At 44.2% G+C, this 15,690-nt stretch overlaps 1 protein-coding gene across 1 annotated transcript in view; it reads left to right on the forward strand.

Annotated features, from left to right (window-relative positions):
* The window catches only part of TMEM132C (transmembrane protein 132C), a 446,846-nt gene that overhangs the window by 264,586 nt on the left and 166,570 nt on the right, over window positions 1-15,690 (forward strand). The window contains exon 3 of the mRNA XM_025267822.3: window positions 15,005-15,151. Within this exon, the coding sequence (XP_025123607.3) occupies window positions 15,005-15,151 (147 nt within the window). The remainder of the gene's footprint in view (window positions 1-15,004; window positions 15,152-15,690) is intronic.

Raw genomic sequence — 15,690 nt, forward strand, 5'->3', positions numbered from 1 at the left:
TACTGGGTGAATAGGGATATAAATGTATGAGTCTGATTATTTTCTTTTTCTATTTATTGAGGTATAGTTGCTTTACAATATTGTATTAGTTTCTGCTGTACAGTGAAGTGAATCATCTATATTTACACATATATCCCCTCCCTCTTGGTCCTTCCTCTCTCTGCCCTCCTACACATCTAGGTCACCACAGAGCATTGAACTGAGCTCCCTGTGCTATACAGCAGGTTCCTACTAGCTATCTGTTTTACACATGGTAGTATATGGAGAAGGCAATGGCACCCCACTCCAGTACTCTTGCCTGGAGAATCCCAGGGACGGGGGAGCCTGGTGGGCTGCCGTCTATGGGGTCGCACAGAGTCAGACACGACTGAAGCGACTTCACTTTCACTTTTCACTTTCATGCATTGGAGAAGAAAATGGCAACCCACTCCAGTGTTCTTGCCTGGAGAATCCCAGGGACGGGGGAGCCTGGTGGGCTGCCATCTATGGGGTCGCACAGAGTCGGACATGACTGAAGCGACTTAGCAGCAGCAGCAGCAGCAGTATATGTATGCCAATCCTAGTCTCCCAATTCATCCCGCCTGCCCCACCATAGCCACACATCCATTCTCTACTCCTGTGTCTCTATTCCTGCCCAGTAAATATGTTCATCTGTGCCATTTTTCTAGATTCCACAGATATGCATTAACGTTTGATATTTGTTGCTCTCTTTACAAGTCTTATTATAATGAAAGAGCCAACATCGGTGTACTGTTCCTTTATGTACAGTATGTACCACTTGCAAAATGCCATCCACTCATTTTATTAGTGGCAGAAGCTGCTTTGCATGCCTAGCAGGAAGCTTTCCCACTACAGTGCCCAGAGTGATGTCAGTGGAGAGTAAACTGACCTGCCTGGCTGGATACAGTGGATGTTGATTGCTCTGCTTGTTTAGTGACATCATGATTTTGCTTCAGGAACATCATGTAGGGGCCAGGCCAGCGGTGGGCTGCTTCAGTGACTGCTGGCTTCCTTTGTCCTGGCCAGCCCCCTGAGAAAGCACGTAGCAGAGACCCTGAAGCAAGGTGGAACATTTAGACAGACATTTATCACAAAGAAATTTCTCTGACCTTCCTTCCATCCATTCCATCCTTTGGGGAGGGGGATCCATAGCACTGGGTACAGATGAGTCTTTTTTTTGTAATATAAATTTATTTATTTTAATTGGAGGTTAATTACTTTACAATATTGTATTGGTTTTGCCATACATCAACATGAATCCGCCACAGGTATACACGTGTTCCCCATCCTGAACCCCCCTCCCTCCACCCTCCCCATTACCATCCCTCTGGGTCGTCCCAGTGCACCAGCCCCAAGCAACCAGTATCATGCACTGAACTTGGACTGGCGATTCGTTTCATATATGATATTATACATGTTTCAATGCCATTCTCCCAAATCATCCCACCCTCTCCCTCTCCCACAGGGTCCAAAAGACTGTTCTACACATCTGTGTCTCTTTTGCTGTCTCGCATACAGGGTTATCATTACCATCTTTCTAAATTCCATATATATGCGTTAGTATACTATATTGGTGGTTTTCTTTCTGGCTTACTTCACTCTGTATAATAGGCTCCAGTTTCATCCACTTTTTAAAAAAATATTTATTTATTTGGCTGCTTCAGGTCTTAGCTGTGGCATGCAGGATCTATGTCGTGTCACACGGGATCTTTCATTGCAGTGCACAGATTCTCTGGCTGTGGTGAGCGGGCTCTGGAGCATGTGGGCTTTAGTAGTTGCTACAAGCAGACTCTCTAGTTGTGGCAGTCGGGCTTTTAGTTCTTCTGCAGCATGTGGGATCTTAGTTCCCCAATCAATCAGGGATTGAACCTGCATCCTCTGCATTGCAAGGCAGATTCTTAACCACTGGACCACCAGGGAAGTCCCCAGGTGAGTCCTTTCTCCGCATTACCTAGAGACGGGCAAACCTTTCATTCTCCGATTTGGGGGAACCATTCATTACTTTCCTTTGCTGCAAAGTTTCCTTCACCAGCCTGTTGGAGAAGCATGCTGCTGATGACTACTCTGAGGTGCCATTTGTAGATCCCCAAGGACATAAGACATTAAAAAACCCTCTCCATGGCAGAGAAAGGTTAGCACCCCGAGTCCACATCTTTCTTGAAGCTCTCTAAGGAAAAAACGAATGGAAGATTCCAGCAATGAAGCATCCAGCCTGCCCTCCCTAGAAAACCAACTGGCTTCCTGGGTAGGTGTCTAGTAATTCAGTCCTCACCTTGGGACAAGAACATGCCTGCTCAGTGTTAAGAGAGGTCATATTAATCAGTGGCTTTCAGCTAAGGATGTAGGGTTAACGACAGAAAATATTTGGCAATGTCTGGAGATATTTTTGGTTGTCACAACTGGGGAAGGATACTACTAGAAGCACACAGAACACTCCCTTTCCCCAAAGCAAAATAGTGTCTGTCCCAAGCTATTAATAGGCCAAGGTTGAAAACCCCAGATATCAGTGAATGAAGGAGGGGACCTAAGAGAGGGCTGTGATGAGCTGCTCTGAAGCACGCTTACTGACTTTCTACTGAGGACCACTGCTCATATCCACCCCATTTCCGTTTGGGGCTGTCATCAGATTTCACATCCCAGACCCTCTGTTCTTGCACTTTCTATCCCAGCCTCACTGGGCTCATTGCTGCTCCTGCAGCATGGGCCTATACTCTTTTCTAAGCTATGTAACAAATCTCGACGAGTTTGGCAGCCTACAGTAGCATCCATTCATTAGCTCAGGGTACCATGGGTCAGAATTCTCAGTAGGCCCAACTGAATGCTCAGCGCGGGTATCATGGGCTGGAGTCAGGGTATCAGCCAGGCTGGTCCTTGTCTGCAGGCTCTGGGGTTGATTCTGCTTCCAAGAACACCCACTTGGCTGAACTCACTTCTGGCGGCCTTAGGGCTGGGGACCCTGTTTCCTTGCTGGCTGTCAATCAGGGGTTGTGTTTGGCCACCCTCATTCCTTGGCTCATGGCCCCTTCCATCTTCAAAGCCAGCAACAGCTACCAAATCTCTCATGTAGAATCTCTCTGACATCTCCATCTGCCACCCATTGGAGAAAACTCTACTTTTAAAGGGTTGGTGTGATGAGATCAGTTCAGTTTGGTTCAGTCGCTCAGTTGTGTCTGACTCTTTGTGATGCCATGAACTGCAGCATGCCAGGCTTCCCTGTCCATCACCAACTCCTGGAGTTTAACCAAACTCATGTCCATTGAGTCGGTGAGGCCATCCAATCATCTCATCCTCTGCCATCCCCTTCTCTTTCCACCTTCAGTCTTTCCCAGCATCAGGGTCTTTTCAAATGAGTCAGCTCTTTGCATCAGGTGGCCAAAGTATTGGAGTTTCAGCTTCAACATCAGTCCCTCCAATGAACACTCAGGACTGATTTCCTTTAGGATGGACTGGTTGGATCTCCTTGCTGTCCAAGGGACTCGCAAGAGTCTTCTCCAACACCACAGTTCAAAAGCATTAATTCTTCAGCGCTCAGCTTTCTTTATAGTCCAACTCCCACATCCATACATGACTACTGGAAAAACCATAACTTTGACTAGACGGACCTTTGTTCAAACCTCCCTAAACCTGGTTTAGGACTTCATGTTTTTGGCTGTGCTGGATCATCCTTGCTGCTCCTGGGTGTTCTCTAGCTTTGGGTATCAGGTCTAGAGTGGGCAGGATCAGTAGTTGCAGCAGCCAAGCTCAGATGCCCTGTGGCATGTGGGATCTTAGTTTTCCCAACCTAGGACCGAACCTGTGTCCCCTGCATTAGAAGGTGAATGCTTACCCACTGGACCACCCAGGGAAGTCCTTGGTCTAGGACTCGAATTCCCAACTGCAAAAGCCCTTAATGGCAAGGTTAGGGCTTAAGTAACCAGGGACAAGAATTGTGGGCAGCATCTTTAGGGTTCTGCCTACCACGGAACCTTCAAAATGAACTTTTCCTGCTGGAAATGACCGTCCCTGGCCACCACCCCGTTGTCCATTTGATTCTCCCACACCATCTCCCAGTCTTTTCAGAGCAGTCTTCCCCAACCATCCTATTAAAAATTGCACCCCTTTATTTTATCCCATATTCTCTCCCCAGCTTTATTTTTCCTCACAACTCTTGCCAGCATCTGACATGCTGTTTATTTTGCTTATGTTTTGGTGTAAAGTCTGTCTCTCGCAACTGGGATGTGAGTTTTCCAAATGAAAAAATGGGCTCATTGGATATTCCACACCAAGAACAGCAATTAGTTCTTGTGACACATCCAATGTTGCTTGCCAAATGAGTGAGCATCATAATGGGTTAAAAAGGAGAAATCCAGATTTTTATATAGAAGCTTTGGATTTTATTTCCATGTTGGCCACTTGTGTTCATCTTCTGGGGCTGCACAAAAATGACCATGGACTGGGTGGCTTAAGTAACAGATGTGTTGTCTCAAAGTTCTAGAAACTGCAAGTCCAAAATCAAGGTAAAGGCAGGCTTGGTTCCTTCATAAGTGTTCTGAGGGATCACCTATGCCAGGCTTCTGTCCCTGGGTTATGGATGACCGTCTCCATTTCCACATGGCATTCTCTCTGTATTTTCTTGTTCTTTAGTCACTAAGTCATGTCTGACTCTGGGACCCCATGGACTTTAGCCCACCAGGCTGCTCTGTCTACGGGATTCTCCGGACAAGAATACTGGAGTGGATTGCCATTTCCTCCTGTAGGGGATCTTCCTCACCCAGAGATCAAACCTGGGTCTTTTGCTTGGCAGGCAGATTCTTTGCCACAAGCCACCTAGGAAGTCCCTCTCTCTGTATAGTGTCTGTTATAAATTCCCCCTTCTTATAAGGCACCAATCATCTTGGATTAGTGTTCTTCCTGAGAACTATAACTGGATCACCTCTGTAAAGGCCATATCTCCATGTAAGGTCACATTCGAAGGTACTTGGGGTTACAATTTAACATGAATTTGTAGGGAAACGTACAGTTCAACCCATAGTAGCAGCTATTTATATTTTTCCTTTTCTACCTACTCTGAGGATCAGATTCAGCCCCTCAGCAGCCTTATAGGGCCAGAGACCAAGTGGTACCTTGCTCCCTCCCACAACCCCCACTCAAGACACACAGATACTCACACATGCCAGGATCTATCGCAGCATCTTCTAGAAGTTCAATGGCTTTGAGAAGCTTCTAGAGAGTGCTTTTCACATGGTAATTAGAGCTGACCCTGAGATAGATGGCTTGGAAGATGGAAATTAGGCTTCCTGTGTTCAAAAATTTGTACTGAACATTGATTTTCTTTAAGGAACATTTAATCATCTCTGTATTACACCTGAGTCGGGCACATTTTTGAATAGAGGAGGAAATGTTTAACCACTAGAAAATGTGATCATATAATAGCATCAGTTATAAACATGTGGTATACATGAGCCAGCTCAGGTACAGTCAGGCAGGACAGGAAGCACCACCAGGGCTGGTCCACACTTGAGTCCTGTGTTGATGCATCTCAGTATCCCAGTATCCAGGATGGCACCTGCTGGGAAAAGTCGGTCCTCAATATTAACATCATAGAGGAAAAGAACATGTCAGTGTTACTCAGAGCTGTCTCTGAAAATCCCCCACAACCAGCAGCAGCAGCCCTACACATTGGGGCAGGGGTAGGGGGCAGTGTCTGTGGACGACCATTGAACTAAGACCATCCCCTTGGGACAGATGATGAAAAAGAGCAAGGTCAATTGCATGACTTTCTCAAGGTCATGGAGCTCATCACAGCAGATGCAGGACCAGAAGCTGGGTTTCCTGTATCTGGTTCACTGCCTTCCCCTCCACACTGGATGCTGAAACAAAGGCTGTTCTCACATCACCATGGACCAAGGGCTCCGGCTCCTTCCCTAGAAACCAGGCATCCTCATGTTTTATCCTCTAATCCCACTGTTCTAACACTGACTATCATTGCAAAACTTCTCATCGTGGGTGGTACCCAAATTCCTGCAACTGCTAGTCCCTTGAAGTAGATAGGAACACCCATTGGCCTCAGTAAAGAAAACACCGTATTAACAAGATTGGGCCCTTTAAAACCTGTGCCTTATTCTGATCTCAGCAGCTCATCTCCCCACCCAAGTCAGAGATGAAACCAGCCTCTGCACCAGTCAACAAGAATCCTCCTATTTTCTTGAACCATGAAGTGGAAAGAACAATTTGTAGCTTCAGTGAAACCTCCAGTCTTGAGCAAAATTCAGATGCAGCAAAACCCAATTTCAAGCGAAGTCACATTTCATGAGGCAGTCCTTATGGACAGTCGAGGTGGGAGGCATCCCTGCCTTAGGACAAAGGAGGGGCTTTTATATGCTGATGTGTCTTTAATCTTTGTCACTTAAGCATACCTTGGTCTTCTCAAGGCCATGGTGGCAAGTATGTTTTAGCAAAATCATTTAGCAAACCATTTTAAGGTAAGACTTGGAAGAAGTTTCTGAAGAAAAAGTGCAGCTGCAGCTGATAAGCTCTTGCTGCTCTCTGTGTGATGCAAATTTGCGAACCCTGGGCCTGAAAGGTAGAAATGGGGTTTATCATCACTTCCCACCCTGCTGGTTCCCTTCTGGTAACCACCTTTGCTTGGCGACGTCTCAGTTCAGTTCACTTGCTCAGTCGTGTCCAACTCTTTGCAACCCCATGGACTGCAGCACGTCAGGCCTCCCTGTCCATCTCCAGCTCCTGGAGTTTACCCAAACTCATGTCTATCGAGTTGGTGATGCCATCCAACCATCTCATCCTCTGTTGTTCCCTACTCCTTTTGCCTTCAATCTTTCCCAGCATCAGGGTCTTTTTAAATGAGTGAATTCTTCACATCAGGTGGCCAAAGTATTGGAATTTCAGCTTCAACATCAGTCCTTCCAATGAATATTCAGGACTGATTTCCTTTGGGATGGACTGGTTGGATCTCCTTGAAGTCCATGGGGCCCTCAAGAGTCTTCTCCAACACCACAGTTCAAAAGCATCAATTCTTCTGTGCTCAGCCTTCTTCACAGTCCAACTCTCACATCCATACATGACTACTGGAAAAACCACAGCTTTGACTAGATGGACCTTTGTTGGCAAAGTAATGTCTCTGCTTTTCAATATGCTATCTAGGTTGGTCATAACTTTCCTTCCAAGGAGTAAGGGTCTTTTAATTTCATGGCTTCAGTCACCATCTGCAGTGATTTTGGAGCCCAAAAAAATAAAGTCTGATACTGTTTCCACTGTTTCCCCATCTATTTGCCATGAAGTAATGGGACCAGATGCCATAATCTTAGCATTCTGAATGTTGAGTTTTAAGCCAGCTTTATCACTCTCCTCTTTCACCTTCATCAAGAGGCTCTTTAGTTCTTCGTTTTGCCATAACGGTGGTGTCATCTGCATATATGAGGTTATTGATCTCTCCTGGCAATCTTGATTCCAGCTTGTGCTTCATCCATTCCAGCATTTCTCATAATGTACTCTGTTCATTTCAGTTCAGTCGCTCAGTCATGTCTGACTCTTTGTGACCCCATGAATCGCAGCATGCCAGGCCTCCCTGTCCATCACCAGCTCCCAGAGTTCACTCAGACTCATGTCCATCGAGTCAGTGATGCCATCCAGCCATCTCATCCTCTGTCGTCCCCTTCTCCTCCTGCATATACGTTAAATAAGCAGGGTGACAATATACAGCCTTGATGTATGCCTTTCCCGATTTGGAACCAGTCTGTTGTTCCATGTCCAGTTCTAACTGTTGCTTCCTGACCTGCATACAGATTTCTCAAGAGGCAGGTCAGGTCGTCTGGTATTCCCACCTCTTTCAGAATTTTCCACAGTTTATCGTGATCCACACAGTCAAAGGCTTTGGCATAGTCAATAAAGCAAAAGTAGGTATTTTTCTGGAACTCTCTTGCTTTTTCGATGATCCAGTGGATGTTGGCAATTTGATCTCTTGTTCCTCTGCCTTTTCTAAGTGCAGCTTGAACATCTGGAAGTTTACAGTTCATGTATTGTTGAAGCCTGGCTTGGAGAATTTTGAGCATTACTTTGCTAGCATGTGAGTTGAGTGCAATTGTGCAGTAGTTAGAGCATTCTTTGGCATTGCCTTTCTTTGGGACTGGAATGAAAACTGACCTTTTCCAGTCCTGTGGCCACTGCTGAGTTTTCCAAATTTGCTGGCATATTGAGTGCAGCACTTTCACAGCATCATCTTTCTGGATTTGAAATAGCTCAACTGGAATTCCATCACCTCCACTAGCTTTGTTCGTAGTGATGTTTTCTAAGGCCCACTTGACTATACATTTCAGGATGTCTGGCTCTAGGTGAGTGATCACACCATCGTGATTATCTGGGTGGTAAAGATCTTTTTTGTACAGTTCTTCTGTGTATTCTTACCACCTCTTCTTAATATCTTCTGCTTCTGTTAGGTCCATACCATTTCTGTCCTTTATTGAGCCCATCTTTGCATGAAATGTTCCCTTGGTATCTCTAATTTTCTTGAAGGGATCTCTAGTCTTTCCCATTCTATTGTTTTCCTCTATTTCTTTGTACTGATCACTGAAGAAGGCTTTCTCATCTCTCCTTGCTATTCTTTGGAACTCTGCATTCAAATGGGTGTATCTTTTCTTTTCTCCTTTGCCTTTTGCTTCTGTTCTTTTCATAGCTATTTGTAAGGCCTCCTCAGACAACCATTTTGCCTTTTTGCTTTTCTTTTTCTTGGGGATGGGCTTGATCCCTGCTTTCTGTACAGTGTCACAAATATCTGTCCATAGTTCTTCAGGCACTCTGTCTATCAGATCTAATCCCTTGAATCTATTTGTCACTTCCACTGTATAATCATAAGGAATTTGATTTAGGTCATACCTGAATGGTCTAGTGGCTTTCCCTACTTTCTTCAATTTAAGTCTGAATTTGGCAATAAGGAATTCATGATCTGAGCCACAGTCAACTCCTGGTCTTGTTTTTGCTGACTGTATAGAGCTTCTCCATCTTTGGCTGCAAACAGTGTAATCAATCTCATTTCGGTATTGACCATCTGGTGATGTCCATGTGTAGAGTCTTCTCTTGTGTTGTTGGAAGAGGGTATTTACTATGACCAGCGTGTTCTCTTGGCAAAACTCTGTTAACCTTTGCCCTGCTTCATTCTGTACTCCAAGGCCAAATTTGCCTGTTATTCCAGGTGTTTCTTGACTTCCTACTTTTGCATTCCAGTCCCCTATAATGGAAAGAACATCTTTTTTGGGTGTTAGTTCTAGAAAGTCTTGTAGGTCTTCATAGAACCATTCAACTTCAGCTTCTTCAGCATTACTGGTCAGGGCATAGACTTGGATTACTGTGGGATTGAATGGTTTGCCTTGGAAACGAACAGAGATCATTCTGTCATTTTTGAGATTGCATCCAAGTACTGCATTTCGGACTCCTTTGTTGACTATGATGGCTACTACATTTCTTCTAAGGGATTCTTGCCCACAGTAGTAGATATAATGGTCATCTGAGCTAAATTCACCCATTCCAGTCCATTTTAGTTAGCTGATTCCTAAAATGTTGACGTTCACTCTTGCCATCTCCTGTTGATCACTTCCAAATTGCCTTGATTCATGGAGCTAACATTCCAGGTTCCTGTGCAATATTGTTCTTTACAGCATGGGACTTTACTTCCACCACCAGTCACATCCACAACTGTGTGTTGTTTTTGCTTTGGCTCTGTCTCTTCTTTCTTTCTGGAGTTATTTCTCCACTGATCTCCAGTAGCATATTGGGCACCTACCAGCCTGGGTAGTTCATCTTTCAGTGTCCTGTCTTTTTGCTTTTTCATACTGTTCATGGGTTCTCAAGGCAAGAATATTGAAGTAGTTTGCCATTTCCTTCACCAGTGGTCTGCGTTTTGTCAGAACTCTCCACCATGACCCGTCCGTCTTGGGTGGCCCTATACAGCATGGCTCATAGTGTCATTGAGTTAGACAAGGCTGTGGTCCATGTGATCAGGTTAGCTTTCTGTGATTGTGGTTTTCAGTCTGTCTGCCCTCTGATGAAGAAGGATAAAAGGCTTATGGAAGCTTCCTGATAGGAGAGACTGACTGAGGGGGAAACTTTGTCTTGTTCTGACAGGTGGGTCCATGCTCAGTAAATCTTGCCTGTTAATTAATCACAGCAATTTATCTCCTCCAACTTGTAAGGTTAGCAGGACAGGGCTGTGTGCATGTATAATTTTTTAAACTATTCCTTTCATAAGATAACTTTGCATGTCGTTTAAGAAATCAAATAATTCTGCCGAGTTTGTTGGTAATAACTATATCTAACATTCTCAAAGTGACAAAATTACAGGAATAGAGAACAGATCAGAATCTGTGGGGGCTAAGTGGTGGGCGGGCATGACTATTAAGGAGTAACATTAGGGAGTGACTTTATGGTGGTGGAATTCTTCTGTGTTCTGGTGTGGTGATGATTCCTTTAATCTACACATGTGATGTGATTTTATAGAACTACACCACTCCCCCCAAAAATGCAGGTGACGGACATAGAGAACAGGTTTGTGGTTGCCAAGGGGGATGGGAGTAGAAGAGATACATTGGGAGTTTAGGATTAGCAGATGCAAACTATCTGACACAGAACAGTAAGCAACAAGGTCCTACTGCATGGCACAGGGAACTCTATTCAGTATCCAGTGATAAACCATCATGGAAAAGAATGTGAAAAAGAATATATGCATATTTATATATATATAAAATACATAACAGAATCACTTTGCTATACAGCAGATATTAACACAACATTGTAAACCAACTATACTTCAATAAAATATTTTTATAAAAGTGCACATGAATACAAGTGACATCTAAACAGGGTGTGAACGTCAATTCATAGCATGGTAGCAGTGTCAGTTTCCTGGCTTTGAAAATGTACTATGACCACGTATGAGAACATTACAGGGGGAAGCTGGGGGAAGGTGTATAAGAATTCTTTATACTTCTTGTTAATCTCAAACTATCAACCTATTTCAAAATTAAAAATTATTTTGAAAAAAATACTGCAGTATGTTGTTCCCTTCTACAGCCTTTCTCCACATACAGAAGCAAAATTCCTACTTGTTTGGCATTTATGGCCATATCGCTAAGCAACATAAGGTTGATAATTCTTCATTTTTGAAAATGTATTTCATTAAAGTGTAGTTGATTTTTAGTGTGTTACTTTCTGCTGTACAACAAAGTGATTCAGTTATACATATATATATACAATCTTTTTCATATTCTTTTTCATTATGGTTTATCATAAGATGTTGTATAGAATTCCCTGTGCTCTACAGTAAGACCTTGTTTTTTGTCTATCCTAAATACACTGGTTTGCGTCTGCTAATCCCAGTCTCCCAAACCATCCCTCCCTCATTCATTTGTTTAGCTTTAGGCAATAGCTATAAAATATTTCACTATGAAGAATAAGAATCTATCTTTTCTCCCCATCTTTTCTGTGTCTCCATCTCGCCATTAATACTTTTTATTTAGATTATCTAGATTAATAATCTGTTTAAAATATTATAAGTACGTGTACTAATCACAGTAAAACCAAGTATTAAATAATGATGACTCTTCTGCATAATAATGGTGTAGTCCCAGAACTAAAAACTAATTTGGTTGTATTATTTTTCTTCATTTTCTGTGTTTGGCTCTTATTTAGTCCCCAACTCTTTGCTCTTATTTAGTCCCCAATCTCCATTATCTCTTAGATAATGGAGATTATCTAAGTCTCCATTCAAGTATTTTCACATCAACTTTATAAGGAAATTTGCAGTTTCCTGGAGACATCATAGACAGACTCTTGTCCACGCTGGTGCCCAGCTATTATCCAGGACCTCTGTTCACTATGAACCTACTGTGCATCTCTGTCATGCTTTTTTTTATCTTCACTTCCTGGGTCTCACAATTTCTTTCTATATTTACCCCCTTGTTTGATGGAGCACATCCTCAAGCAGTTTTCTGAGCAAGGGCGTAGGAAGTCCATTTTTGGGGAACTTGCATATCAGGAAATGTTTTCTTCACCAGTAGGCTGGATATCAAATGGTAGGTTGGAAATCATTTCCCCTTTGATTTTTGAAGATTTTTAAAATTTTTCTTTCTCTAACTGTGGCAAGTAGGGGGCTACTCATTGTGGTGGCTTCCCTTGTTGCAGAGAATGTGTTCTAGGAAGGATGGACTTCAGTAGCTGTGGAACACAGGCTTAGTTGATGTGCAGCATGTGGGATCTTCCCAGACCAGGGATTGAAGCCATGTCCCCTGCATTGGCAGGTGGATTCTTAACCACTGGACCACCAGGGAAGTCCTGAAGGTATTTTTGATCACCTTCTAGTTCCCCAGAGTGACTGTGGTGAATCTTGTATCCATTCTGATGCCTGATCCTTTCTCGGTCTGGAGGACTGCAGAATTCACCTATCTGTATTCAGTGTCCTGAGCTGTATGAGTCCTCTGTCTTGGGTTCATCACCCAGTTAGACCTTCCTATTTGGACACTACTATCCTTTCATTTGGGTAAATTTCTTTAAATTACTGCATTGGTGATTCCTGCTCTCCCTTTTGTGTGTTTTTATATTGCTCAGATGTTGAACCTCAAAGTAATTCTCTTCCATTTCTTTTTTTTTCCCTACTTCCTAAAACATATGTCTTCAACTCTATCCATCAACCGTTCCACTGACTTTCCATTTCTGTATGCGTTAGTCGCTCAGTCGTGTTCGACTCTGTGCAACCTCACAGACTATAGCCCACCAGGCTCCTCTGCCCATGGGATTCTCCAGGCGAGAATATTGGAGTGGGTTGCCATTTCCTTCTCCAATTCTGCTATACTATTTTTTTCATTTCCAAGGGCTCATTTCTTTCCCCTTTTGGGTTTACTAGATAGCAGTCCGTTTTTGTTTCAGGACTGCAGTATCTTCTCTGATGGCTCTGTGAATGTGAACGATTGTGTATTTTGCTAATTTTGGTCTTTCCTGCATAGGCTATATTTTCTACAGATTTCTTTTGCTTTCTTTCTTTTTTTTTTACTTTGTTCCCTGTGTAATGTAGAAACTTTTCTCAGAGTCCTGAGCTTCTTGATTCTTGTTTGCTCATGTAAAGAAAATATGAGGGCCTAAAAATCCATTAGAAGCTCTGAGTCCATGAGTGGGACTTGCTGACTACAAGCTTTGCTGAACGGCAACCTGGCTGGCTGGTTGGAGAAGCTGCAGGACCAGTACCTGATGATCTAGAATATGGTATTTCTCCCAGAGGGTGAAGGTCCAGCTTTGGGGACAAAGTCCCAGGAATCTCTGTGTTTGGTGTGCATTGTGTCACATGACTCACACATGTTTTGGGGCATGGTAACCCGAGTCTCGGGTCTTCATGGTCCCTCAGGCCTGATGGGGAGTCTGGCAGCCACCCTGTTACAGGGAAACAGAAGGGCATTTATATCTGGCTTCTTCATAAACACACTTTTAGCAAATCCTCCATATTTTAGCCCTCATAGACTCCCACTTTTAGTGGCCCCACTGAGACGGGGAGATTTCATGGTCTAAACTCTATTGGTTCTTAGCTATTCTCGCCGACAGCTCACAACTTAGTTTGGAAGTTCAGCTGATGATTTCACCCCATTGGACATCAGCGTTCAGGTCTCCAAGTCATTTACGTTTGCTGCATCTCTCCTCCTTATCTTCGTGGGTCTTTAAAAATAGTCCCCTCATACTGCCCTAGTGGTCCAGTGGGTAAGAATCTGCCTGCCAATGCGGGGGACATGAGTTCGATCCTTGGTCCGGAAAGATCACACAGGCCAGGGGGCAGTCGAGCCTGTGTGCCAACTACTGAAACTCACATGTCCTGGAGCCCATGCTCTGCAACAAGAAAAGCCACTGCCATGAGTAGCCCACGCACAACTAGAGAGTCGCCCCCTCACTGCAACCAGAGAAAGCCCGCATGCAGCAATGAAGACTCAGTGCCACCAAAAATAAACAAAAAAATTTAAATACAACAATAAAAATAGTCCCCTCAACTTCCCTTTAAATGGAATTTGGGAAGAAAGGAAAAGTAGGTATTTGTGTTCAATCTGCTACTTTTCTCACCAGTTTATTGATGAGAAGACTGAGGTTCAGAAAGGCTAAGAGATGCGGCCAAAACAACAATTCTAAGAGAAGCACTTTGTCTTTTTAAAAAGTCCATGGATAGTGTATTCAGCCGAGCTTATTTCCAGAGGAGACCTGGCAGGTCACATGAAGCAGGTCAGGGACCTCCCTGGAGCAATACAACAATAACATTTATTAAGTGCTTGTTGTATACCTGGCACTGTTCTGATTTCTTTATATATGTTATTAATAATACATTTCATCATCACAACAGCTTTATAGCATAGGTTACTATTAACATATCCATTTACAGAGGAAGAAAGTAAGACACAAAGAGTTTATTATTTATCCAAAGTCACATAGCTACAAAGTGGAGAAAACAGCGTGTGCACCTCCACCAGGGTTTCTGAACCTGGGCACATTGGGCACTTGGAACTTGTTAACTCGTGTTAGGGGACACTGTTCTGTAGCTTGAGAGGCTCTTTTAGCTGCTCCCTAGATGCCAGCCCTACCCCCATAGTTGAGACAACCAAAGATGTCTCCAGACATCAGCACGTGGTCCCTGTAGGATACAGCCACCCCTGATTGAGAATGACTAGCCTGTGCAGATGTGCTTTTCTCCTGACCCCTTGGCTGTGCTACTCCTTGGTTTGGGGGTCTGTCGGGGGGCCCTCTTCCCTCATCAGATCTGAACAGCAAATTCCACAATTCCTGGGTCTGTGGGTATATCCCCTCCCACTCCAATCACCAATCCTCATCCTACCCCTCTGGGATCCCTTGTCTGTCTGTGCCACTGGATATGAAAAAAAAAGAAGAAAAATGAAAAGGCAGGGCGCTCAGCTGAGCGGAGCGTGGGCGCATTTGGAAAGGCCGAGTCATTAATCTCTCGGTTCTATCTCTCTTGCCCTCTTCATCTCCGCAGAGCCAAGGTGAAGAAGGGGGTGAACATCCTGAGCACGCGGACCAGCGAGCCTCGGCAGTGGGACGTCAAGCAGGAGATGGGGAACGGAGGCAAACACGCCACCACCGCCGTGGTGTGCCAGCGACTGGCACCAGGCGCGCGCAACAGGTAAGAGGGAGGGGTTCCCTCTCGATTGGCAACCCAGGCTTCCAAGACCCGTTCTCCGCCTAAGAGCCCTGCCTTAGACTCACGTTAACCACTGCTTAGTGGAGCTGTCACACCTTGGTTCGACAATCTGGAGACACTTAACATCACCAGCAGGACCTTTTGGCATCTCCGGTAGGAAGGGCAGGGCCCTGATTCCCAGGGTCTCTCCTCTTCGGGTTTTGAAACACAGATTAGTTTGCAAGGTCTAGTCTGCTTTGTGCAGGCTTATTCATTCTCCTCATCTACACTCATGTCCTGGAGGCTGTGTCATCTCCGGTTGCTCTTGCTTATCAGAGGCTGCTTTCTTACAACGTGTTCGCCCTTTGTGCAAAGTGTGTGATTCTGTGATTTATGCTAAGAAATACATATTTGGTCTTTGTGTCTGTTCCTGGCACAGAGCTCTGAAAACCCTTGGACTTTACAAGGATGAGAACATCAAGGTGTCTCTTGTTCATGTCAATAAGGTGACTTTTGGAAACCCTCCTAGTTCACCTTAAGAT

This window comes from Bubalus bubalis, chromosome 17 (assembly GCF_019923935.1).
Source record: "Bubalus bubalis isolate 160015118507 breed Murrah chromosome 17, NDDB_SH_1, whole genome shotgun sequence".
In the NCBI taxonomy this organism is placed as follows: domain Eukaryota; kingdom Metazoa; phylum Chordata; class Mammalia; order Artiodactyla; family Bovidae; genus Bubalus; species Bubalus bubalis.